The sequence below is a fragment of the Carcharhinus amblyrhynchos genome, chromosome 5, assembly GCF_965287045.1.
Source record: "Carcharhinus amblyrhynchos chromosome 5, sCarAmb.v2.hapA, whole genome shotgun sequence".
Taxonomy (NCBI): Eukaryota; Metazoa; Chordata; class Chondrichthyes; order Carcharhiniformes; family Carcharhinidae; genus Carcharhinus; species Carcharhinus amblyrhynchos.
In genome coordinates, this window is record NC_137328.1 from 96,592,506 (window position 1) to 96,619,097 (window position 26,592).

The 26,592-nt window shown below is 40.7% G+C and overlaps 1 protein-coding gene across 6 annotated transcripts in view; it reads left to right on the forward strand.

Moving 5' to 3' along the window:
- fcho2 (FCH and mu domain containing endocytic adaptor 2) overlaps positions 1 to 26,592 on the forward strand; it is a 195,385-nt gene that overhangs the window by 139,783 nt on the left and 29,010 nt on the right. For 2 of the 6 annotated variants that reach the window (XM_080189245.1, XM_080189246.1), the window contains 5 exons: positions 505 to 561; positions 6,222 to 6,701; positions 9,166 to 9,281; positions 19,411 to 19,540; positions 24,127 to 24,159. In XM_080189245.1, the coding sequence (XP_080045371.1) occupies positions 505 to 561; positions 6,222 to 6,701; positions 9,166 to 9,281; positions 19,411 to 19,540; positions 24,127 to 24,159 (816 nt within the window). The remainder of the gene's footprint in view (positions 1 to 504; positions 562 to 6,221; positions 6,702 to 9,165; positions 9,282 to 19,410; positions 19,541 to 24,126; positions 24,160 to 26,592) is intronic. The other 4 variants (XM_080189247.1, XM_080189248.1, XM_080189249.1 and 1 more) reach the window with 2 other exon arrangements.

Genomic DNA, 26,592 nt, shown 5'->3' on the forward strand with positions numbered 1-26,592 from the left:
CTGGAGCAGTGAAATGGCCTGGGAAATTTTAGTGTGCCACAAGAATAGAATATATAATTTTTGTCATTATTTCCTCCCAATTCTGTACTAGGCTCTAGTACGTTTTCTGGAAATTCTGAGAGTGAAAGTATACTTAAATAAAACAACGGAAAAAGGTCAATAAAACTTTATATTTTGTTAATAATGGTGAGACAAGTATAAAGAAATAATTTATACCATACATGAAGGTTACTGTGTGCAGTTTTATGAGGGCCTCGATGTTGCGTTGACCTGTGAAACCAATCTAAAGCCCATCTAACCTACATTATTCAGTATCATCCATATGTTAAGAACAGGGTAGTTCTTGATGAAAAATGTGAATAATGCACTTTGTCCTACACTTTAAAAGTTTAAAACTTGCTTTAGCACTGGATTTTAAAATTAACCAAGCTCGCATCTATAGTATATTTCATTAATTACTTTTGCTTTCGTCTTTCTTCTTGTTTTTCTTAACCTTGTTCCTAGCTTTTCCTTTCCTTCCAGTCAGTAATACTTCTGAGGTGCACACGGTGCTTGCTTCAGGTAAATAACAAAAGTTTATTGAAAAACTGAACTACTGGACATGTGTTTTTGTGATGTATTATCCAGCAAAGTGGTTTTATAAAGGGAAATTGGAGACCAGTAACCAGGCTATTATTGAAGCAACACAACTGCAATGCATGTCACTAAGCTACAAAGCTTTGGAATTTTTTTCAGGTATCTTGTTGAGGTATCTTCAGTAAGAAGTGCCTGAGTAATCTCAAATTAAGTTTTTCAAATTTACCACACATTGAGACTGCTCAAAAGCTGCTGCATTTAACATGAAAGATGATGTAAATAATTGTGAAATAATACCACCTTGCTGATTGGCATGCATAATGTGCAAATCGTATCTTGGAAAAAATAGAGTACTTCTATTTCTTTTAAAACCAATTTAGTTTTACATATACATGACATAGAAATTTGTATCATGGTATTTCATGAATTCCAGGGCTGTACAGTACATTTAAGAAAAAAGCATCACATTTTGTTAGTCAACCTTGACGGGAATATTTGACACTTCATATCTCTGCATTATTTCAACTAAATTGATAATTGAAGAACACACTTGTATATTGCTTCCTGTTAACTGAGTTTCAATTAAATCAACATGCTATTAATATGACTCAGTTGCTGTTACTAGGTTGCTAAATGCTTTGAAGGAAATTTCCTTCTGCAGTTGACCCAATTTATAAATCTATTAATTGGCATAGAGCTGCACAATATATAGAAACGTAGAAAAATTATGGCATGGAAGGGGGCTATTTTAGTCTATTGTGCCACAGCCAGCGAAAAATAATCTACTCAGGCTGATTCCACATTCCACATCTTGGGTTTGTACCTCTGTAGGTAGTGGTACTTCCAAGTGCAAACCCAAGTCGAGTAAGATTTCTGTTATCTGATACTATACAAACCACAATTCACTGCTAACCAGAATTTGTAGAATTGGCCCATCTTGAACTTTCTTTCTTCAGTTTCTGCTGTAGTCTTTATAGAGCCAGTATCATAAAGAAATACACATACCATTCCAAATCTACGTCAAAGTCTCTGTAAGCGTTCACTCTCTCTGGAGTTTGGGACTCTTTAAAGAGCCCATTGCTGCTGCCTACGTGTTGCAGAGCCAGAACAGGCCATGTCTTAGACAAGGTGCACCTGACTACCTCACCTCACTCGCACATGAGGGGTGGGGGAGAGAAAGAAACATATAAGGACTCTGATGCACTTACATTGAAAACTTACTAAACAAAAATGAAACCATGCCATGGTAAATCCTTGTTAACTGGTGTTTTTGAATAACCAGCACCACCTATTCCATGAGCATGCTGGATAACAAAAATTGTACTGCACTTTTTAAATGCAGTGATGGTTTTTCTCTCTGCCAGCCATTCAAGCAGTATGTTCCAGATCCCCACTATGCTCCGGATGAGCAGGTGTTTCCCAGTCCTCCTGCAAAATAATTTAAATCTATGCCCCAGTGATATTCGTGCTAAGAGATGTTATATTCTCCTTGCTGTTAAATTCTGTGTCCTGGCTGATTGTATATCTGGAGACTGCCATTATCTTTGCCTCTATAAAAGATGATGTACATGCAGCAAGCAAACCATTGGTGTGTCTTCTTATGGCACATCTTTGCTGATGGCATAAGAAGCCAGTCCCTCAGAGGCAGATTCAGCCACAGGGCTGAACATGAGGCTGCCAGGTATCATTGCAGCTTGATGTTTTCAGTATTTCTGTCTATTGCCAAACTGCTATGGTTATTGGTCATCATGGTGGTATATACCAGCGACAAGACCATTTTCCTTGGTCATCAGCTCTCAAGTGCAATTATCATTGTTTGCTTTGGGTGTCCTACTGATGCTCTGGCTATCTCACCTGTATAAAATTCTTTGGTATGTGATTGCCTTCCATCTTATGGACATGCCACAGCCAATGAAGCTCTCTCTGTTTGATGGGAGCCAGAAAAAACTAGGGAGCTCTGCTTTTGAAAAGACTGCCAGATTTGTGATATTTTCCTGTCAGTACACACCATTAATATGCTTCAGACAGTGAAGATGGAAATTGCTGAGTTTCTTTTGATAGCTTAAGTCATCCGTTCAATAAGGTGCTGAGAACGCAGGCCTTTGTAGCTGAGTCTCTGTGTGAGTGACTCATGCAGTGCCATCAATATCAAGGAGTTCTCTGATCAGGACATGATGCGTTTTACCTTTGTTTTCAATCTTGATTGGTTGCAGAATTTGCTGTCTGACTAAGTAGGCATATAGACTCTTTCCACATATGCAAGGAAGGCAACGGTCAGGTATATAAAGGAGATACCAAACAGAATGAGGGCTAGGACACAATTCTGTTTCACTCCATTCTGAAACTGTCAGAAGTGGAGTCATCAAACTGTACAGCGCAGTGCATGTTCTCATGGAAAGAGCAGATGAGTTGGAGGAGCTTTAGCGAACCACCAGTTTTCCCCAGAATCTTTCAGAATTCTGTAATGCATTGAATATCTTAGTGAGATCTACGAAATTAAAGCAAAGAGGTATAATCTGTTCCCAATGATTCTTTTGTATCTAGCCAATGGAGAAGGTCACGTCTATAGTAGGTTTGCTGACACACAAACTGCACTGTGCTTCCGGGTACACCCGGTCTATAAGTAGATGGAGATTTTTTAACCATTACTTAGAAAAGGCCTGACCTGTGACGCTGAGGAGTAAGATGACCCTGTAGTTTTTAGTCTCCTCTATCACTTGTTTTTGTACAACACAATAAAAGTTTGTATCACACTGGGAAGATTGTGCCTTTTCTTGATGACTAGATCTACAAGGTGCCAATATCTAAACCTTGGGTAACACCATGATAACTTGTAATGATGGCTGCCCTCAAAGAAGATATTGATGACACAGAGTTTATTCATGGCATGAAACTCAAGAAGGTGTTATTGATCTTGCCTATCTCATGGTGACCAAGGCATGTTGGTCATGAATCACTGTATGCCCAATGTATGTATGGAAGACACCCATACGAAGAGCCTCTGGCCATTTAGGGAGTTGTAGAAATGCTATTAATATATCTGGAGGTAAATAGCAACACGTGTAATTTAGATTTTTTTATTGCGTACTGTTAAATCTCCTGGAATAATGTTCCCATTAATTCATACTTTGGTCTTCTGCAGCTCCCAATTATTTCCTGATCACCCAGTTCACTATGTACTGTTGGGACCGCAATTCTTTATAATTTACATAGATGATTTGGAGTTGGGGGCCAAGTGTAGTGTATCAAAGTTTGCAGATGACACTGAGATGAGCGGTAGAGCAGAGTGAGCAGAGGGATATAGATAGTTTAAGTGAGTGGGCAAGAGTCTGGCAGATGGAGTACAATGTTGGTAAATGTAGGTCATCGTTTTGCTAGGAATAACAGCAAAATGGACTGTTATTTAAATGGTAAAAAATTGCAGCATGCTGCTGTGCAGAGGGACCTGGATGTCCGTGTGCATGAATTGCAAATGGCTGGTTTGTAGGTGTAGCAGGTAATTAAGAAAGCAAATGAAAATTTGTAGAGAAGGATGGAGTTTAAAAACAGGGAGTTTATGTTGCAGCTGTATACGGTTCTGGTGAGGCCACACCTGGAGTACCTTGTACAGTTTTGGTCTCCTTGAGAAAGGATATCCTGGCACTGGAGGGGCTGCAGAGGAAATTCACTAGTTGATTCCGTTGTTGAGAGGATTGGCTTATGAAGATAGACTGAGTAGACTGGGACTATACTCATTGGAATTTAGAAGAATGAGGGGGATCTTATAGAAACATATAAAATTTTCAAGCGAATAGATAAGATAGGAGTAGGTAGATTGTTTCCACTGGCAGGTGAAACTAGAACTAGAGGGCGTAACCTCAAAATAAGGGGGAGCATGTTTAGGATTGAGTTGAGAAGGAGCTTCTTCACCCAAAGGGATTGTGAATCTGTGGAATTCCCTGCCCAGTGAAGCAATTGAGGCTACCTTGTTGAATGTTTTTAAGGCAAAGACAGTTAGATTTTTGAACTATAAAGGAATTGAGGATTATGGTGAGCGGGTGGGTAAGTGGAGCTGAGTCCAAGAAAAGATCAGCCATAATCTTATTGAATGCTGGAGCAAGTTCAAAGGGCCACATGGCTTACTCCTGCTCCTTATGTTCTTAAATATGTATGATCTGTTGACCTGGTCAAGTTACCATGTAGAAATATGCACGCACTGCTATTTTAATATAACTTTGAATTAATTTCTATTGCACAAATAGTTTGCATTTATTTCAAAATATTATTCTTTGTTTTAATTGCTAAAAATAACTGAATGTCTACCACAATACCAGAAAACATGGGCTGAAATTTTATGACCCTTTCCTGCCGGCAGGATTTTCTGGTCATACCAATAGCAAATGAAACCCTCTCACCCGCCCCCAATGTTGGAAGGTCCAGGGCTTACAAAACCCCACAGACATTGTTGGGAACAAAAAATCCTGCTGCCAGCCAATGGCGGACTGCTGGAAAATACACTGAGGGGAACTGGAAAATCTTAGCAGTTATCTTGTATTTATCACCTTGCTTATTTTTAATCTGAAACTTTGCTTATTATGAAAGTTATTTCAAATTACTACACGTCATTATAGACAAAGAGACTTTGGAAACAGAAACCTGTAGCTTTAAGGAACATACTTCTGATTTTTTCTCAAGCCCATTCAGGTGAGTCGACTCTGAAATTTACATCCTGAATTGTCATCTTTTGAAGGAGGAACTTTACATTTAAAGTGAGCTCACTGTGCAGATTTAGGGAAAACTAGAAATTAATTGATGCAAATGGGAAAAATGTTGCAGAAACATTTCGGAAGAGCAGTCAAAAGCACAACATGTAGATACTCTTTCTACTTAGCCCCCACATTACTAAATTGTTTCTTTTCATTGTGTTCAAGAGATGCTTGACCATAATTTTTACTTTGATTTTCCTGAAGGAATTATAAATTCAAATGAATAATTGGAAAGCCAAAAGTGGTACATCGTGCTACATCTTTAGCTCTAGTGAAATTCTACTTCCCTTGACAGCACACAACTAATCTAACACTTCAACTAATCGTCAATTGATGTCAGCAAAACAGCTTCAGAATGGACTGCCAGTGTAATATGGGAATATTAGAAGTATAATGAGATGCTGAGGACAGCCCTGGTGTTCATTTTTATTTAATTTACTGACTTTCACTCTATTAAGGCACTCTCAAGTTACTCTGCCATTTCTTGTTGTCATTTGTTGTGATTAGTGTTTTGAATCTTAAAGGAATGTATTTTGCTGTGTGATTGTTTTGTTAGCTAACTGCCAAAGGTGTGAAATAATAGTTTAATACCATCATCTTTATTTAAATTGGATAACTGACTAAGTTGCCTCTAAACCTATTCCCAGCTTGATGTGCTGCAACTAATATTTTGATTTATTAAATTTATATATTTGTATGTTTAAAAAAAACATATATCAGCCTTCCATAAATTGTTTAGTCCTGAACTTTGTTCAACACCTCCTGAAGCCCACTTGTAGATTATTTTTTCATAAAGGTTGTGAAAGAACCTTACAATGATTATTCATGTGGCTAAGTTAATATTACACACCTTCTTAATGCATATATTTCCCAAGCTTTCAATTTTTCCTTTTCCTTTAGCTGAATTAACATGGCATGAAGGGAGCTCAACTTTCTCAAGTCCTATTTCACCATGGGGTGTAGAATATGAGTCCTCAGTGAAGCACCAGCCAAGCTGTGAGTCTAAGAGTTCTAGTCCTGGCTCAGGTTTTAGTATAGCCGCAATTTTAGAGACCTTAAATGGTCCTACTTATATTCCTACTACACGGACCCAGTGGATTTCATTTAATGATGAACTAAGTCCAAGAAAACCTTTAAACTCAGAGCTGAAGGAACAAACACAAATTAAAACTTCACCAAACTCCAATCCTCCTGTGGCCTCTTTTCAGTTCTCGTCTTCCAGCAGCACTTTTGATGACCAAAGTGACCTTCAGAGTGATTTTACAGGCAACAAGAAATTATCCTTTGAAGAGAATGACAGTGGATCAGAACGTTTTCCCTTTTCTGCAGCTCAGCCAATGGATGTTAGTTTAACACCTATGGTTACTCGTTTGAATAATGGTATGGCAAGCATGATTTATACAACATTGTGCTTGATATTCTGACTGAGAACGTCTTCGATTAACAAAAAGTATTGTGTTTTCAAATGAAGTAGTTAAAGTAAATTTCTCTGAACCAACGAGAAAGATTTCTTTAGGTGATCAAATTATCCATCTATGTATTCGTCTTATACATATGTGATTGCACTGACTGAGCCAATCTACATCTGTGTAAACTGCAAATTTTCTAACTTTAAGGCTGAGTTACTAAAGACAGCATTCTAGTTGTGACAATCAATTGGTATGATTTGCAAACTTCTATCCTTATTGATATTTGGGATCAGATTATGTACATGAAGGTCTTAAACTGACGATGAGTTTGTAATGGAAATTAGTTCATTAAAAGGACCAATAGTTTACAACTTGGAAGTCAAAAGTCACATTATGTTTGAGCACCGTTAAAATAGTGGAAGAAATGTAAGGCAGCAGAGGTAGTTAATGGTGGTACAATATGTTTTAAATTTAGCAAGAATGTTGGGATCCAGATTTTTCTAAATTAGCTGTGTCATCAGCAAACTACATTTTGATGGTCTCAGTAACATATTTTCCAAGGAATGCTGACATTCAAATCGCACTGTATACAATTCATTTCAGACCAGGATGTTTGTTAGTTGGAAGTAGACCTTTGATGCTGGTACTGCAGAACAAATCTTTTCAAGAACAAAAACAGAAAATGCTGGAAAACCTCAGCGGGCCTGACAGCATCTATGGGGAGAAAATACAGCCAACCTTTTGAGTCTGGATTAACCTTTGTCAGAGCTAAGAGCAAAGAAAATCAGAGGAGATTTATACTATGAAGGTGGGGGGTGAGGGCGCTGTAATTGGACAAAGGAAATGCAAATAATGATGAAGAAGGCTGAGAAAGATGCTAAAAGTGTCCATTAAATGATCAGAATGTGTGAATGTGAATTCTGATTTCTTAAGGACATTTTTAGAACTTTTCTCAGCCTTCTTCATCATCATTTTGATTTGATTTATTAATGTTACATGTATTAATATACAATGAAAAGTATTGTTTCTTGTGTGCTACACAGACAAAGCATACCATACATAAAGAAGTAAAGGAAAAAGTGCAGAATTTAGTGGTACAGTCATAGCTGGGGTGTAGAGAAAGATCAACTTAACATAACATTAGGTCCATTCAAAAGTCTAATGGCAGCATGGAAAAAGTTGGCCTTGGTTGGTACGTGTCCTCAGACTTTTGTATCCTCTTCCCAACAGAAGAAGATGGAAGAAAGTATGTCCGGAGTGCGTGGGGTCCCTAGTTATGCTGGCTGCTTTTCCAAGGCAGCGAGATGTGTAGACAATATCAATAGGCGGGAGGCTGGTTCGAATGATGGACTGGGCTTCGCTCACAACCCTTTATAATTTCTTATGGTCTTGGACAGAGCTGGTACTGTGCCAAGCAGTGATACAACCAGAAAGAATGCTTTCTACAGTGCATCTGTAAAAATTGGTGAGAGTCTTAGCAGACATGCTAAATTTCCTTAGTTTTCTAAGAAAGTAGATGCATTGGTGAGCTTTCTTAACGATTGTGTCAGCATAGACCAGGACAGGTTGTTGGTGATCTGAACACCTAAAAACGCCTTTGTTCAATTCCAGCCCTACTCCTCACCCTCAGTATAAATCTCGTCTGATTTTCTTAGTTCTGACGAAGGGTCATCCAGACTCAAAACATTGGCTGTATTCTCACTCTACAAATGCTGTCAGGCCTGCTGAGCTTTTCCAGCATTTTCTGCGTTTGTTTCAGATTCCAGCATCCACAGTATTTTGCTTAAATCTTTTCAAGGTTTCAGTTAAAAAATCTGTACTTCCCTCATGAATTTTACAAATAAATAAATGCTAAATCATGGAGGCACAGTGAGCTGGAACTTGTTATGCCATTTTTCACGTAAAGAAGATTCCATCTGATTAAGTGCTGATACGCTAGGCATAGTTGTCACATCCAGTTGCAGTCCCTGCCTGGAATGTTTTGATATGATAAGGCTATATGTAAATTTAACAAGTTAACATGATAACTCTGAAACTTCATGTTGCTGTCATGGACGGTCTATTTGCAAGTACATAGTTTTTGTTACTATTTTATACTATAAAGTTTCTTGTTAATAGCAATTAGCTATGAATTTTGTGCGACTAGCTTTCAATTTCATTGATGTATATAGTATGAGAGTTCTCATTACTCCAAACGTAACAGCCTTTTGATTTTTGAAAAAAATTTTGAAAATCAAACTCTAAGCATAAGTATATTGTGAAATGAATGCTGCATTCATATTGCAGCATTCTTCACAATCCTGTGCATTATCTAATTGCATCCTTTATAAATGGTAGAAACAACAGTTGGAAAATGTGATCGTATGTCATTTTGTCAACTGGTATTTCTCACAATCTTATTTTTTGCTTCTCTCAATCATTTCCTCCCGTTTCAGTAACACCCCCAGCAAGACCTACCACCCCTCTTAATACAAGTATGATTGTGCCACCACTACGTCCTGCTTCTAGACCAAAGCTTTCGGCAGGAAAACTGGGTGGAATTAATGAAATGGTAAGGCCCTTTTTCCTTTAATACTGTAAATCATTATTGCTGATGTAATTATTCTTGCAGAAGTATCTCTATTTGGAATTAATAAAAAATGTTTATAAATTTATGTTAAAGTTACTTTGTGCTAACTCTTGAGTGCTGGCACAGATACCAGGATATAAAGTCAGAGGATGGAATGTTAACAGCAGGATTTTCCCCATCCTGCTGCAGTGAATAGAGATTTGGCTGGGTGCCAAATTCTGCAACTTTGCTGCAGAGGGAGTGTGGCATGAATGGCCAGTAAGATCGTGCCCTATAAGAGTTTTACAGCACAGAAAGCTGTTTGACCTGTTACAATTTTCAAATATTTGTATCAAACAAAAAAGTGATGGAGCTAAAAGAAGAGATATTCGAACAAGTATCTAATATCTTGCTTAAAGGGAGATGCCTTAAAGGATAGAAAGGTAGAGAGTTTTGGGTTGGGAATGAATTCAAAACTTAGGACCTAGATCACTGAACAAAGTGAGGAATGCACAACAGTCCTGAGTTGAAAGGGTGAAGGAAATTACAGAGAAGAAGAGAGGCGAGGCCTTGAAGAAATTGGAGCAGCAGGATCAGTATTTTAAAATTGAGGTGTTCATGTTACAGGTGCTGGCCTTAGATGAAAATTAAACTTAAGTCCCATTTGTCTGTTCCATGGATATTAAGAGATTTCATAGTGCTATTCAAAAAGAAAAATAGAATTCAGTTGGTTATTTCAAACAGCAGCAAAAATCATAGATTTTTAGTCATTTCATTACTGTCCTGGGCTATGCCATGCACAAAACAAAAACTGTATGTGCCTTCAGCAACAGCCCACTCACTTCAGAGTACTTCATTTATGTGAAATAGTTTGCAACATTTCTCTGAGATGTTAAATAAAAATAGGTTTATGCCCTGGGGAGATCCCTCCTCTTGACTCTTAGGTATTTCAAATCTACCTGTCTAACACTTTATTTAAATAATAACTAATACTATCTCCATTTCTTTTAATTAACATGCATTCAGGATTGTCAATTCTACAAAGTCCAGGTGCATTATCTACTGTAACCTGTTTGTAGGTCATAGCAGTTGATTTGTATGGCTGGTGCTTTTTAGTGTGCTGTGATTGTGCGGGTTTGCATGCAGGAATCCCAAAATGAATTTCTTAACTTAAGTATGTAACAGCTGTGGAAACGACCACATGCCTACTACAGTGGGAGAGGCTACTGGAAGTTTCTAAAATTTCCAAGGGTTGATGGCACAGATCCCCTCTTTTTTATCAATTGAGGAACGTGTTGGATTCTAGCTTCAAACTGTTAGATTTTAGCTTCAAATCCTGGATCTTTGGAGAGTCAGTGATGAAGCACAAAGCTTTAGGTTGCACACTTTTATTTCGAAGGCACATGGCATTCAGTGGCATCAAGGAGCCCTAGCAAAACTGGAACCAATGGGTATCAGGGGACAAACTCTCCACTGGTTGGAGTCATACCTGGTACATAGGAAAATGGTTGTGGTTGTGGAGGGACAGTAATCTCAGCTCCACAACATCTTTGCAGGAGTCCCTCAGGATAGTGTCCCAGGCCCAACAATCTTCAGCTGCTTCATAATGACTTTCCCTCTATCATAAGATCAGAAGTGGGGATGTTCGCTGATGATTGCACGATGTTTCACACCATTCGTTACTTCTTAGGTACTGAAGCAGTGCATGTTCGAATGCAACAAGATCTGGACAATATCCAGGCTTGGGCTGACAAGTGGCAAAGAACATTTGCACCACACAAATTCCAGGCAATAACCATCACCAATTAGAAACATCTAACCACCATCTTTTAACATTCAATGATGTAACCATCACTGAATCCCTCACAGAAACTCAACGGGACTTACCACATAAACACAATGGCTACAAGAGCTGGTCAGAAGCTAAGAATATTGCGGCGAGCGTAGCTCACCTGACTCCCCAGAGCCTATTCACCATCTACAAGGCAACAAGTCAGGAGTGTGATGGATGGGTGCAGCTCCAGCAATACTCAAGAAGCTTGACACCATCCAGGATAAAGCAGCCCAGTTGACTGACGCCACATCTACAAACGTTCAATCCCTCCTCCAGTGACATTCAGTAGCATCAGTGTGTACTATCTACAAGATGCACTGTAGCAATTCACCGAAGATCCCTAGACAGCACCTTCCAAACCCACAACCACTTCCATCTAGAAGGACAAGGGCAGCAGATAAATGGGAACACCACCACCTGTAAGTTCCCTTCCAAGCCACTCACCATTCTGACTTGGAAACATATCGCTGTTCCTTCGCAGTCGCTGGGTCAAAATCCTGGGATTCCCTCCCAAATGGCATTGTGGGGCAACCCACAGAACATGGACTGCAACAATTCAAGAAGGCAATTCACCACCACCTTCTCAAGGGCAGCTAGGATTGGACAATAAGTGCTGGCCAGCCAGCGATGCCCATGTCCCACAAATGAATAAAAAAAAGTCCAGCAGCACAGTGTCGTAACAAAAAACAGTTTCCTCGTGTCCCTCTTTTTATCACCTCTTTCTCTGTTGCTGGCAGGTTTCACAACTTAAGCAACCTCTCAGTAAGTACCTTTCCATTATTCTATAGGCTGCAGCTTGAACCAGTTCTAACCAGGTCCACAGCCAAAAGCCTGTTTGCAAACAACAAAGAACAATACAGGACAGGAAACAGGCCCTTCGGCCCTCCAAGCCTGCGCCTGTCATTGGTCCAACTAGACCATTTGTTTGTATCCCTTCATTCCCAGTCTGTTCATGTGGCTATCCAGATAAGTCTTAAATGCTCCCAGCATGTCCGCCTCCACCACCCTGCTTGGCAGTGCATTCCAGGCCCCCTCCACCCTCTGTGTAAAATACGTCCCTCTGATATCTGAGTTAAACCTCGCCCCCTTCACCTTGAACCTGTGATCCCTCGTGATTGTCACTTCCGACCTGGGAAAAAGCTTCCTACTGTTCACCCTATCTGTGCCCTTCATAATTTTATACACCGCTATTAGGTCTCCCCTCATCCTCCGTCTTTCTAAGGAGAACAGCCCCCTTTACCCAATCAAAACCTTTTTGTCTTACCCAGCGCACTGAATCCACCATAGCCTGCCACAGTTCGATTCGTGATGAGATAATTCCCTGAAATGCTACGTATAGGCATCTGTTTTGTTGCTTGGTCCATTAAAATTAACAAGCTACTTTGTATTTGGCTAGAGAGTTTGGAATTTACCTATTTAGTTGGGTAATAAAGGATCCTATTTAAAATCTTTCCATTCAGCTGACTTGTTGACCACATGGTTAACTGGAAAGACTTCAAAAGCACTTGAACCTCTCTACATTCCAGTTAGCAGGAACTTTCTCTCCAGTTGGCTCTACCATTCAGTTAGATCATAGCTGATCTACAGATCTATTTCATCTACCCACCTTTATACTATATCTCTTGGTAGATATCTGCCAATCTCAGTCTGGAAACCTCCAGTTGTTGCAATATGAAACCAGCCTCCCATCCGTTGACACTGTTTACACTGCTTGCTGCCTTGGCAAAGCAGCCAGCATAATCAAGGACCCTACACAGTCCAGACGTACTCTTCCACCTTCTTCTATCAGGAAAAAGATACAAAAGTTTGAGGACATGCACCAACTGACGCAAAAACAGCTTCTTGCCTGCTGCCATCAGACTTTTGAATTGATCTACTTCACACTAAGTTGATCTTTCTCTACGCCCTAGCTATGGCTGTAACACTACATTTTCCTTTCGTTGCCTATGTACAGTATGCTTTGACTGTACAGTGTGCAAGAAACAATACTTTTCACTGAACACTAATACATGTGACAATAATAAATCAAATCAAATATCTGCAGCTTTTTGGGGATGAGAATTCCAGATTTCAGTTACCCTATGTGCGAAAGTATTTCCTGACTTTCATTCTAAATGATGTAGGTCAAATTTTAAGATTATATCCTCTTGCTCTTCATTCCCTATAGAAGAAATGGTTTCTGTATATTTACCCATTGAAATCCTTTTCACATTTTAAGTACCTCAATTAGATCACCATTGATATAAAGTAGTCAAATCCAGATATGACCTTGGAACACATTTTTTGTTTTTATCCTCCATACCAAGTACTAGTGAACATAATTCTACTTTTCGTTATTTTTTGTCCTTGCTGGTGTGAGGAAGGGGGCGGAAGGAAAGAAAAGCATTTGAGGCTTCATTGTGGATCACTGGTCTTAAAGCTGAAGGCCATGTGGATTATGGGGGACCTGATCGCTGAAGCTTCACAGACAGGCACGTGAATTCAGGAGGTAGATGTGAAGACACTTACCTCCCAAAACCAAGTCCTTGCCTTGAAGTTGCCAGTTTCTCCAATGCTTGAAAGACGGCAGTTAAAGATCATGCAGGTCATCAGGCCCACAACATCATCTAATTTATAACTGCAGCCGAGTTAAAGAAGAGGAGGTGATGGAAGATCTAATGAAGTAATCCCAAAAACTAAAGTTACAGCTGCCGTTGAAGAGATGAGGACAGCTGAGCACACAGCATGCCAAGAGCTAAGGGACAATATTCCTCATCGTGAAATTGCAATATGTTTTTAAAATCATGATATTTAAACTACTTTTGAGTTATTCTATAATGGCATAAAATGAATTACTAGGAATATAGAAAGGAACAACTTTCTGTTTCATTCAGCTAGATCACGGCTATCTCAAAACGATTTTCCCACACTACCCTCATATCCCTCAATGTTATTGGTATTTACAATGGGATATTAGATTTACCCTACTCCAAACAACCTGTGATACTTGTTAACTTCTAATCTGACAATCAGTCACTTTGGTGTTGGTCTGGAGGGATGTTAGCACCTGTGAATTAGCAGTTTCAGAAATAGAAAGAAAATACATTAGGTTTTGGGGGGCAATGGTGGCAAAGAAGAGAGAATTTTTTTCTAAAATCATTTGAAACATTAAGGTTACGTGTTCTGATTTCATCAGAAAAGTGTAGGGTTATGCACTTTGGAAGGAGGAATGGAGGTATAGACTATTTTCTAAATGGGGAAGTGCTTAGAGAAACACAAAGGGACTTGGGAGTCCTTGTTCAAGATTCTCTTAAGGTTAACGTGCAGGTTCAGTTGGCAGTTAGCAAATGCAGTGTTAGCATTCATGTCAAGATGGCGAGAATACAAAAGCAGGGATGTACTTCTGAGGTTGTATAAGGCTCTGATCAGACCCCATTTGGAGTACTGTGAGCAGTTTTGGGTCTGTATGTAAGGAAGGATGTGCTGGTCATGGAAAGGAACTAGAGAAGATTCATTAGAATGATCCTTGGAGTGAAGAGCTTGTCGTATGAGGAATGGTTGAGGACTCTGGGTCTGTACTCATTGGAGTTTAGAAGGATCAGAGGGGATCTTATTGAAACTTACAGGATCCTGTGGGGCCTGGATAGAGAGGACTTGGAGAGGATGTTTCCACTAGTAGGAAAAATTAGAACCAGAGGGCACAACCTCATATTAAAGGGACTTTAAAAGAGAGATGAGGGGGAATTTCTACAGCCAGAGTGGTGAAACTGTGGAACTCTTTGCCGCAGAAGACTGTGGAGGCAAGGTCATTGAATGTCTTTAAGACAGAGATGGATAGGTTCTTGATTAACAAGGGGATCAGGGGTTATGGGAAAAAGGCAGGAGAATGGGGATGAGAAAAATATCAGCCTTGATTGAATAGCAAAGCAGACTTGATGGGCCGAGTGGCCTAATTCTGCTCCTATGTCGTATGGTCTGATCACTTATTGTGGAGCCAGTGCTTATAGCTGTCTGTTGAAATGAGAAACTAAAAATTTCTTTGGATGCTTCCACTGAGTCTACAATTAGTTATGATCTGGATAGCCAAGTTCCGCACACATGAGGATGGCCTCAACCGGGATCTTGGGTTCATGTCACACTGTCTGTAACCCCCATGACTTGCTTGAGCTTGCAACATCTCACTTACTGTCCTGTCTGGAGACAACGCACATCTCTTTAACCTATGCTTAGTGCTATCTCCACTCACATTGTCTGCACCTTTAAGACTTGATTAGCTGTAAAGACTCACATTTTAATCAGTATTCTGTAAACTGTGTGAGCCTTTATATGCCCTGTTTGTGATCAGAACTCCCATTCACCTGATGAAGGGGAAAAGCCCCGAAAGCTAGTGGTGTTTGCTACCAAATAAATCTGTTGGACTTTAACCTGGTGTTGTGAGACATCTTACTGGGTCTACAATTAGCTGCCAAGTGTTAAACCTGTTGCCATCTATTTCATAAGTTATATCTCTTAAATCTGTAGGCAAACACAAGGCACAAGGGTTTTTTTAACATAATTTTCTTTAAAAATTGCAAGTGCTTTGAAGTTCAACAATAGAATATATTTTGCATTCTAACCTAAGTATCAACTTGTCTGTTTCAATGCGAGGAGTGTGACGGGTAAGACGGATGAGCTTAGGGCCTTGATGTTTGTGAGGAAGTTAGATGTGGTGGCAGTAACGGAGATGTGGTTACGTGAAGGGCAGGATTGGTAGCTGAATGTTCCTGGGTATAAGTGTTTTAGGTGCGACAGAGGAGGGTTGAAGATAGGTGGTGGGGCGGCGTTGTTAGTAAAGGAGCACATCACAGCAGTGCAGAGGGAGGACAATATGGAGGAGTTAGGGATTGAGTCGCTGTGGGTGGAGTTGAGGAATAAAAAGGGAGAGATTACGATGCTAGGGGTATACTATAGGCCACCCAACAACCCAAGGTCAGTGGAGGAAGGTAGTTGCAGAGGCATTTTAGATAGGTGCAGAAAGAATAAGGTGGTTGTAGTGGGTGACTTTAATCTTCCTGGAGTGGATTGGAAGGTGCCTAGAGCTGGGGGTACGGAGGGAGAGGAGTTTGTAAAATGTGTGTTGGAAGGGTCCCTAGAGCAGTACATAACTAGCCCGACTAGGGAGGGGGCTATACTGGATTTAGTGTTGGGAAATGAGCCGGTGCAGGTGGTTGAGGTTGAGGTAGGCGAACATGTGGCTAACAGTGACCACAAGTCCGTCTACTTTAGGATAAAAATGGAAAGGAATGAGTGCCGTCCGAAGGGGAGGGTTCTGAACTGGGGGAAGGCGAGCTATAGCTGGATTAGGAGGGAGCTGAAGGACACTGGGAGGGGTTGTTAGCTGGCAAGTCCACGGTTGGTAAGTGGGAGGCTTTTAAGGGCAAACTGAAAATGTTGTAGGAAAGGCATGTGCCGGTAAAGAGGAAAGATGGGAAAGGCAGGATTAGAGAGCCGTGGATTACAGAGGTATCGAAGACTTGGTCAGGAAGAAGGGGGAGGCATATGTTAGGTCGAAACAACTGGGCATGGAGAGTGCGCTGGAGGAATATAGAGAGAGTAGGAGGGAGCTAAAAAGGGAAGTTAGAAGGGCGAAAAGAGGGCATGAAATGGCTTTGGCTGATAGGATTAAGGAAAATCCAAAAGCATTTTACTCTTATATTAGGAGCAAGAGAATGGTCAGAGGGAAAATTGGTCCTCTTAGGGACAAAGGAGGGGAGCTATGTATCAAGACTGAGGGAATGGGGGAGATCCTGAATGAATACTTTGCGTCGGTATTCACGAAGGAGAGGGGTTTGGTGTCGTGTAGTGTCTTGGAGGGAGCTGTAGATCGGTGGAAGGAAATATCCATTACGAGGGAGGAAGTACTAAGGTTTTTAGGTAGCATAAAAACAGATAAAGCTCCGGGGCCTGATGGTATTTATCCCAGGCTGCTTAGGGAGGTGAAAGATGAAATTGCTGGGCCTCTGACGCAAATCTTTGTCTCTTCTTTGGACACAGGTGAGGTCCCAGAAGACTGGTGGGTAGCTAATGTGGTACCGCTGTTTAAAAAGGGTAGTAGGGATAACCCTGGTAATTATAGACCAGTGAGTTTGACATCAGTGGTAGGAAAATTATTGGAAAAAATTCTTAGGGATAGGATATATGAGCATTTGGAGCGTTGCGATCTGATTAAGGATACGCAACATGGCTTTGTTCGGGGGAGGTCTTGCCTTACAAATCTTCGAGGAGGTGACAAAAACGGTTGACGATGGGCGAGCCGTTGATGTCATCTATATGGATTTCAGTAAGGCGTTTGACAAAGTCCCTCACAGTAGGCTGGTAGAAAAGGTTAAGGCACATGGGATACAAGGACAGGTAGCTAGGTGGATCGAAAACTGGCTGGGCAATGGGAGACAGAGAGTAGTTGTCGAGGGGACCTTTTCTAGCTGGAGGCCAGTCACCAGTGGTGTGCCGCAGGGCTCAGTACTGGGACCTCTCCTCTTTGTAGTATATATAAACTACTTGGAAGAGAGTGTACGTGGTGTGATCAGCAAGTTTGCGGATGACACCAAGATGGCAGGATTGGCAGATACCGAGGAGGACTGTCAGGTGACACAGCAGGATATAGATAGGTTGGTATATTGGACAGATAGATGGCAGATGGAATTTAATCCTGACAAATGCGAGGTGATGCATTTTGGAAGGAATAATGCAGGGAGGAGTTACGTGATAAAAGGTAGACCAATTAAGAGTATAGAGATACGGAGGGATCTGGGAGTGCAGGTGCACAAGTCTCTGAAGGTGTCGGCACAAGTAGAGAAGGTTGTGAAGAAAGCTTACGGAATGCTAGCCTTTATAGGAAGGGGTATAGAGTATAAGAGCTGCCGTCTAATGCATCAGTTGTACAGAACGTTGGTTAGACTGCATTTGGAGTACTGTGTCCAGTTCTGGTCACCAGAAGGACGTGGAGACCCTGGAGAGGGTGCAGAGGAGGTTTACCAGGATGTTGCCTGGCATGGAAGGACTGAGTTACGAGGAAAGGTTGGAGAAACTGGGGCTCTTCTCCTTAGAAAGACGGAGATTAAGGGGGGATATGATAGGGGTATATAAAATATTGAAGGGAATAGATAGAGTCAACAGTGGTAGGCTTTTCCCTAGATTGGGGACAATTACGAGAGGTCACGATCTAAGGGTGAGGGGGGAGAAGTATAATTTGGATATGAGAGGAAGGTTTTTCACGCAGAGGGTCGTGGGGGTATGGAATGCGCTACCGAGTAGGGTGGTGGAGGCAGGCACGTTGGACTTGTTTAAGGTTTACTTAGATAGACACATGAGTGAAACAAGGATGGAGGGTTATAGTACAGGGTATTAAATAGGGACAGAGCCTTGGGACGACACCGGAAATGTAGTATTACATGTTAACGTTTTGTCTTTTTATTCCACAGGTGTCAGTCCACCTTGTTGTCAAACGAGGGGCATGCACACGGTGGGTCGTGCGTGGGCTGCTCTTGGAGGTTCCGGGAGTGGCCTAGTACTTCGTGTCGTTGTGTGTGCTTAATCCTGGACCAGCAGACGGGTGCCACAACAGCTCAGTGACTATCACTGCTAGCTGTGCAGATACATGGATTTGGGCCTGTGTCTGTGGGAGTTTGCGCATTCTCCCTGTGGTTGCATGGGTTTCCTCCGGGCGCTCCAGTTTCCTCCCAAACCCCAAAGATGTGCTCTTAGGCTGATTGGTGTACCAAATTGACACTATTCTCCCCTGAATCTGGCTACATTAGAGGTTCCACTCACGTACACACAGGGCAGGGTAGGTGTAGGAAGATGCAGCAGTGCGGGCTTGTTGGGCCGAAGGGCCTGTTTCCTGTGCTGGGTTGTTCTTTGTTCTTTGTTCTTTGTTCTTTGTCCTTTAGTGAACTGTATAAAAGTAAAAAAAATTAAATTCTTGTTTTTTTTTCCAACACATTTTTAAATTGACAGGATTTCTGTAATGATCTGTTTTTGTCTTTGACGTGAATTCTCCAGTCTTGCCTGCAGTTGAGATCATCTGGTCCCACTACTATGAACAGAGATTTGGCTGAGTGCCAAATTCTTTGTTCTTGCTGGCAGTGGTAGCAGGGCATGTGAGACTGGAGAATTCTAGCCTTTTTGCTGAAATACATAATTTACTCTATAGTATGCTACAACTTTGCCATCTGGTGTCTGAATTCAAGTTGGAACCTTACTAATATATTGTACAATGATTCATATTTAGTTACAAACTTTTACATGAGCATACTGTATTAATGCTGACTTTTTTTCCAGTCCAGATCATTCAGTCCTACTTCAATATCATCTACCAGTCCACCTCCTGTAGCCCCACTGGCACGTGCAGAAAGTACATCTTCAATTGGGTCCTCAGCTTCTTTAAGTGCAACAACAACGCCAACCATTGGTAGGTACACATTAGTTGGGTTTAAATTCTACCAACTGCCGATGTAATATAACTGAATAAACAAACTGGCCCAATGCGTTGATTCTTGTCCTACTTGCTATGAACGTTGTTGAGTGGCACAGTGGTTAGAACTGCTGCCTCACAGCGCAATGGATCCAGGTTCGATCCCTGGCTTGGGTCACTGTCTGTGGAGTCCGCATGTTCTCCCTGTTGTTGTGTGGGTTTCCTCTGGGTGCCCTGGTTTCTTCTCACAGTCCGAAAGACGTGCTGATTAGGTATATTGACCAGTCTAAATTGTCCATTAGTGTACCTGAACAGGCACTGAAGTGTGGCAATGAGGGGATTTGCACAGTAACTTCACTTCATTGTAAGCCTACTTGTGACAGTAATAAATAAACTTAGCTTAACATTAACAACAATTGACATCACAATTTCATTTAGGATATGTTTAATGGTACTCCTGAATAGCTTTATATAAACAGTTTAACAACTGTTCATTTTAAGGATCCATTCGTAGCTTTCAAAACTACAATTTGCCTTCAAATCACTTTTCATCCCAAAATTGAGTTGAATTCTTAAAAGTTGTGGACAAATTTGATTTTCATTTTCACCAAATAGCCTTAAGGTCCTGATTATAGTTCTACTTATAGCTTTTAGGTTATGGGTTACTTGTGATAATTCATAAAAAATAATCCTAACAATATACCATGCGTTTTCATGTGTTTATATATTATCACAGAGAATTTTACATAAATGAATACCTAAAACTGTATAACTAAAGCAAAATACTGTGGATGCTGTCATCTGAAACAAAAACAGAAAATGCTGGAAAATGTCAGCAGATCTGGGAGCATCTGTGGAGAGAGAAACTGAGTTAACTTTTCAAGTCCATGTGACTTCTCAGAGCTCCTCTTCAGAGCACTGAAGAAGTCATGAAGACGCAAAACAACTTTCTCTCTCCACAGATGCTGCCAGACCTGCTGATTTTTGAATTTGTAGTCACATACAAGGATTTCCTTATGTATCTTAATGCACTGTATATCACACACACTTCCAAATCAGCCAAGGGTCGCCACTTCCAGACCTGAAAAGTGCCAGTCTGTGTGGTCTCTCCCTGCATCTGCATGGGTTTCCTCCAGGTGATCCAGTTTCATCCCACAGTCTAAAGATTTGCGGATTAGGTTGATTGGCCATACTAAATTGCCTGTTAGTGTGTCAGGCTAAATTAGCAGGGTAAATATGTGGAGTTACAAGAATAAGGCTTGGATGGAATTGTTGTCGGTACAGGTTCAATGAGCTAAATTACTTCTTTCTTCACTGTAAGGATTCTATGATTGCTCCACAAGAGAAAGCATCCTCATTATGTCTACATTGTCAATCCCCCCTTATCGTCTTGCACACCTCATGTAAATCTCCTCTCATTCTTCTAAACTCCAGGGAGTCTAGGCCTAAACTGCCCAATCGCTTTTTGTAAGACGTGCCTGTAAAAAGGAAGGAAAGGTAGGATTCGAGAGCCGTGGATAACTAGAGAAATTGAGGATCTGATCAAAAAGAAAAGAGAGGCGTATGTTAGGTCCAGGCAACTGAAAACAGATGGAGCTGTGGAGGAATACAGAGAAAGTAGGAAAGAACTCAAACGGGGAGTTAGAACGGCAAAAAGAGGTCACGAAATATTCTAGGCAGCCAGGATTAAGGAGAATCCTAAGGCATTTTATTCATATGTTAGGGACAAAAGAGTTGTCAGAGAAAAATCGGACTTCTCAGGGACAAAGGAGGGGAATTATGCTTAGAACCCAAGGGAATAGGGGAGATCCTAAATGAATACTTTGCATCAGTATTCACAAAGAAGAGGGACATGTTGACTGGGAGTGTCTCAGAGGGAGGTGTTGACCCTTTAGAGAAAATCTCCATTACAAGGGAGGAAGTGTTAGGTCTTTAAGGGAACATTAAAACTGACAAATCCCCAGGGCCTGATGGCATCTATCCTAGACTGCTCAGGGAGACGAGATGAAATTGCTGGGCCTCTGACGGAAATCTTCGTCTCTTCATTGGACGCAGGTGAGGTCCCAGAGGATTGGAGGATAGCAAATGTACCGTTATTTAAGAAGGGTAGCAGGGATAACCCGGGTAATTATAGGCCGGTGAGCTTGACGTCCGTGGTAGGGAAGTTGTTGGAGGAGGATTCTTAGTGATAGGATGTATGCACATTTAGAACGGAACAATCTCATTAGTGACCGACAGCATGGTTTGTAAGAGGGAGGTCATGCCTTACAAATTTGGTGGAGTTTTTTGAGGAGGTGACAAAAACGGTTGACGAAGGAAGGGCCATGGATGTCGCCTATATGGATTTCAGTAAGGCGTTTGACAAAGACCCTCATGGCAGGTTGGTAAAAAAGGTAAAGGCTCATGGGATACAAGGAGAAGTGGCTAGATGGGTAGAGAACTGGCTTGGCCACAGGAGACAGGGTAGCAGTCGAAGGGTATTTTTCCGGCTGGAGGTCTGTGACCCGTGGTGTTCCACAGGGCTCTGTACTGGGACCTCTGCTATTTGTGATATATATAAGTGATTTGGAAGAAGGAGTAACTGGTGTGATCAGTAAGTTTGCGGATGACACGAAGATGGCTGGATTTGCTGATAGTGGTGAACATACAGCAGGACAATACAGTTGGATATTGATAGGCTGGAAAATTGGGCGGAGAAATGGCTGATGGAATTTAATCCAGATAAATGCGAAGTGATCCATTTTGGAAGAACTAATGTAGGGAGGAGTTATACAATAAATGGCAGAACCATCAAGAGTATAGAAACACAGAGGGACCTAGGTGTGCAAGTCCACAAATCCTTGAAGGTGGCGGTACAGGTGAAGAAGGTATATGGCATGCTTGCCTTTATAGGATGGGGTATAGAGAATAAAAGCTGGAGTCTGATGTTGCAGCTGTATAGAATGTTGGTTAGGCCACATTTGGAGTACTGCGTCCAGTTCTGGTCACCACACTACCAGAAGGACGTGGAGGCTTGGAGAGAGTGCAGAGGAGGTTTACCAGGATGTTGCCTGGTATGGAGGGTCTTAGCTATGAGGAGAGATTGGGTAAACTGGGGTTGTTCTCCCTGGAAAAACAGAGAATGAGGGGAGATCTAATAGAGGTGTACAAAATTATGAAGGGTATAGATAGGGTCAACAGTGGGAAGCTTTTTCCCAGGTTGGAGGTGACAATCACGAAGGGTCACAGGCTCAAGGTAAGAGAGGCGAACTATAACTCAGTTATCAGAGGGACTTTTTTTACACAAAGGGTGGTGGGGGCCTGGAATGCATTGCCAAGTAGGGTGGTGGAGGCGGACACGCTGGGATCGTTTAAGACTTATCTGGATAGTCACATGAGCAGACTGGGAATGGAGGGATACAAACGAATAGTCTAGTTGGACCAATGAGTGGCACAGGCTTGGAGGGCCGAAGGGCCTGTTTCCTGTGCTGTACTGTTCTTTGTTCTATAAACCCTGATCTCTGGAATTATTCTAATGAGCCTTCTCTGAACCATCTCCAATGCAACTACAACCTTTCTCAAATAGGGGATCAAAACTGTACCAATATTCCAAATGCTTTCTCAATGACAAAGTCTCAAGCAGTCAGGGTTGACTTGCCAACTTTTCTCCTGCCATATAAATTATAGTGATCTTTTGAAATGTTGCATTCTTGCATTTGTCCTGATGAGGGCAAGACAAAAAGCTTCAACAATATGTCTCTTTTGATTAATATTTTAGTTCTATACTACCGAGGACTGTTTATGAATACCTTTCTTCAGATGTTTTCGGAGTCCTTTTACGAATTTTGACAATGAAATGAACTTCCAAAAAAATTGGCCTTGATTTGGTTGCAGATCACATCTGAAAATTGATTTTTCAGACAGTTGCTTCTGAGACAGCAAGTATAAAAACTGATATGAACTCAAACTGGTCAATCGTGGGCACACATCTGTAAGTCAGTCTAGAAAGGAGATGATGAAGCAAGCATTGTTGCTGGTGTCTCAATGCTTTGGATTGTGTCCAGTGTATCATGTGGTGAGACCTGATGCTAATTTTCAATGTGTCGCATTAAATGGAAACACCCACATCATCCAATTTCATTACCTCTTCAAGTTTTCTTAATTAGTGGGAGAACTAATTAGCAGCGACTAGTAATCTTCATTGTGTGGATGGCCCATAATATGCTTGTAACTTGATTCTTGTAACCTGAATCACAGGTTCGTTTGTATCCTGTGTTTTCAAACTTTTATTTTGCATTTGCCAAGCAGTTTTGAATCTATTACCCCTTTTAAAATTAAGCCTCTGCATTAGGATTTTAATATGCAATTGGAATCTGGATAGATCATAAAAATAAATACTAACTTATATTGATAGAACCAAAATGAATAGCACAGTGATAAAGTTTTTTTTAATGTAAGAGGGAAGTAATTATAACATCTAAGTGTATTAGTAATATTGGGCAGTTATGATTCTTACAGTGACAATATTATCAGATTTTGGAAATGCTTCAAATTTAAATTGTTTTAAATTTTGTCTACGCTTGATTTTCTTCATTTTTCCTCAGTTGAAATTTTTCGTATGAATTTTGGATTTGAAGGTTATATATCTGCTTTTTTTTATATGCTAATTATTGTGCCTGCAGGGTTTTGTTATACCGCTTTGCATCATGAGGAAAGAGAGAAATTTGCATACAGTAGTTATCATTGTGTGACAGGAAAGTTTATTTAAACTTGACTTATTTATTATTCTGTTGCAAATAACACTTATAATTTTTTTTTCTGCACAGGGTGCTGCACAATGTGACGAGAAAAGCCGGCTGTGCAGTCAGCAAACTGCACACCAGTTTTCTCACCACAGCCAGGACTATGCGCAAAAAAGGGAAAATTCTGCCCTTAATCTGTAAAAACTCAACTCTCAAAAATATTAATTTACAACAGCTAAAACAATATTAGAGAAATGCTTCAAATAACTTAATAGCTTGCAGGCATTAATAAGTTTTTTTTTTCATTTTTTGGCACTCTAAATGGAACTTCACACAGCCTCAGGAAATTCCATAGCATTTCTAAGTAATGATGTGCTTTTGAATTGTAGTCACTCATGTAATGTAGGGAAACACGAGCAAGATATGTGCAGCTAGTTTCTACAAACAACATGACTCAAGGATTGTATACTCTGTTCTAGTATTGTTAAATAAATATTGTCCAAGACTTTGGAAGAACTCTTTTTCCTAGAGAAATGACATGGAATCTTTTGCGCTCAACTGAAAAAACAAACAGGATCATAGTTTAAAATCTCATCTGAAAGAACAGGAAATTTTTTTTAAATTTTCAATTTACGTAGAAATTAGAAAACTAATTTCTATGTAAATTGAAGCTTGGGAGAAACTATCCCCAGGTCCTAAACTATTACTGCTGGCCAAAATAATTGGGAAACTAAATGCCCATGTATGGAAATCTACTGGGCGGTCTCTCCATGGTTCTGAGGAGAGGCCTTCCTTTTTGGGCACTGCGTGGCTTGTAGAGGAGCCCCCTGGAACTGGGATCTCTGCTGCCGCCTTGAAGTTTCAGCCATTGCTACAGGAAGCTATGTGTGGATGTGATCTAATAACACACCACTCCAAATGTTCATGACACAAGAATTAATGGTTTTACTCAATAAGCTGAAAATGACAAATGATGAACATTTTAATTTTGATTGTTTTTTTCCAAAATATTGCCATACTGATTGCTATCGTACATTCAAACGATGAAAGAATTTAGCACATAACCTTAGAACTGAATTGTGCACTTGCAATCACTTTTGTCACTATGCAGTCAAACTGGGCTCGTAACTAAAAAAGTGACTTTTTTACTTGCGCAGATAAAGGTTCACTTCTCTGGTAGATTGTAGGGTGGCACAGTGGTTAGCATTGCTGCCTCACATTTCAGGTACCTGGGTTCAATTCCGGCCTTGGGTGTCTGCCTGTGTCAAGTTTGCACCTGTGCCTGGGTTTGCTCCGGTTTCCTCACACACTCCAGAGATGTGCAAGTTAGGTGGATTGGCTGTGCTAAATTGTCCCTTAGTGTAAGGAGTATTAGTAGGGTAAATATGTGGAGTAACGGGGAAGGTGCCTGGGTGGCATTATTGTCAGTACAGGCTCGATGGGCCGAATGACCGCCTCTGCACTGTAGGAATTCTATGATTAATAAATCATACAATGCAATGATTGATGTACTAGAATAGCTTAGAGAAATCATTGTAGAAAATAGACTGAAATGGCAAATTCCACATCTCTTTTGTGTTTACAATCATGTTTCCTTTGGGGTTAATGGAATGCTTCATCATCATCCTACTTGCACAGGAAGAGAGGAAAGCAAGGAGTGATTTCTTCCAATACCATTGACTCCCAACTTTCAGCTTGACCGTGAATCATTGATGCTGTTAATGCAGTGTCCATTGGTCAGGCCATTCTAATCATGGAAGTTGCTGAATACTTAGATAATGGAAAAAAATATAAACTTAAGTTTAGCCCACACAATTTTTATTTAATGTTTAAATAAATATATCCTGTCAAAAGTGTGTGGTTTGGTTACTCTGCATGTGTTTTTCTGCAGTGTTGGTTATGAATTTTGCTAATGTAGGCCCTGGTTTGTTAATCACTGTGTTTAATACTGTGTTCTGATAGGTTTTGACATTGCTATTGAGCATGGCCTATTTTGGTTGCATACCGGATTTTATCTAGAAAACTAACTTTCAAAACTAGTTTCATATAATCAACAAAATAGGTTTTTGTCGAATATGTTGCTGTTCTTGAGTTTTCTGCATAAAAGCAAGTCTGAGCCACTGCCCTGTGTTCTCCACCACAGTGGGGCACGGAGGAAGTCCTGAACCCATTTTTGTCGAATCAAACCCTGTTGGCAACAATCTGATCCACACCGGCTGGGCCAGGTAGTTCCCCCAGGAACTCCAAATTACTGTGGCAACATACACTCTTACATGCACATTGCAGCCTGTAAATATGACTAATCATGGTAGAGGCTCCAATTCTTTT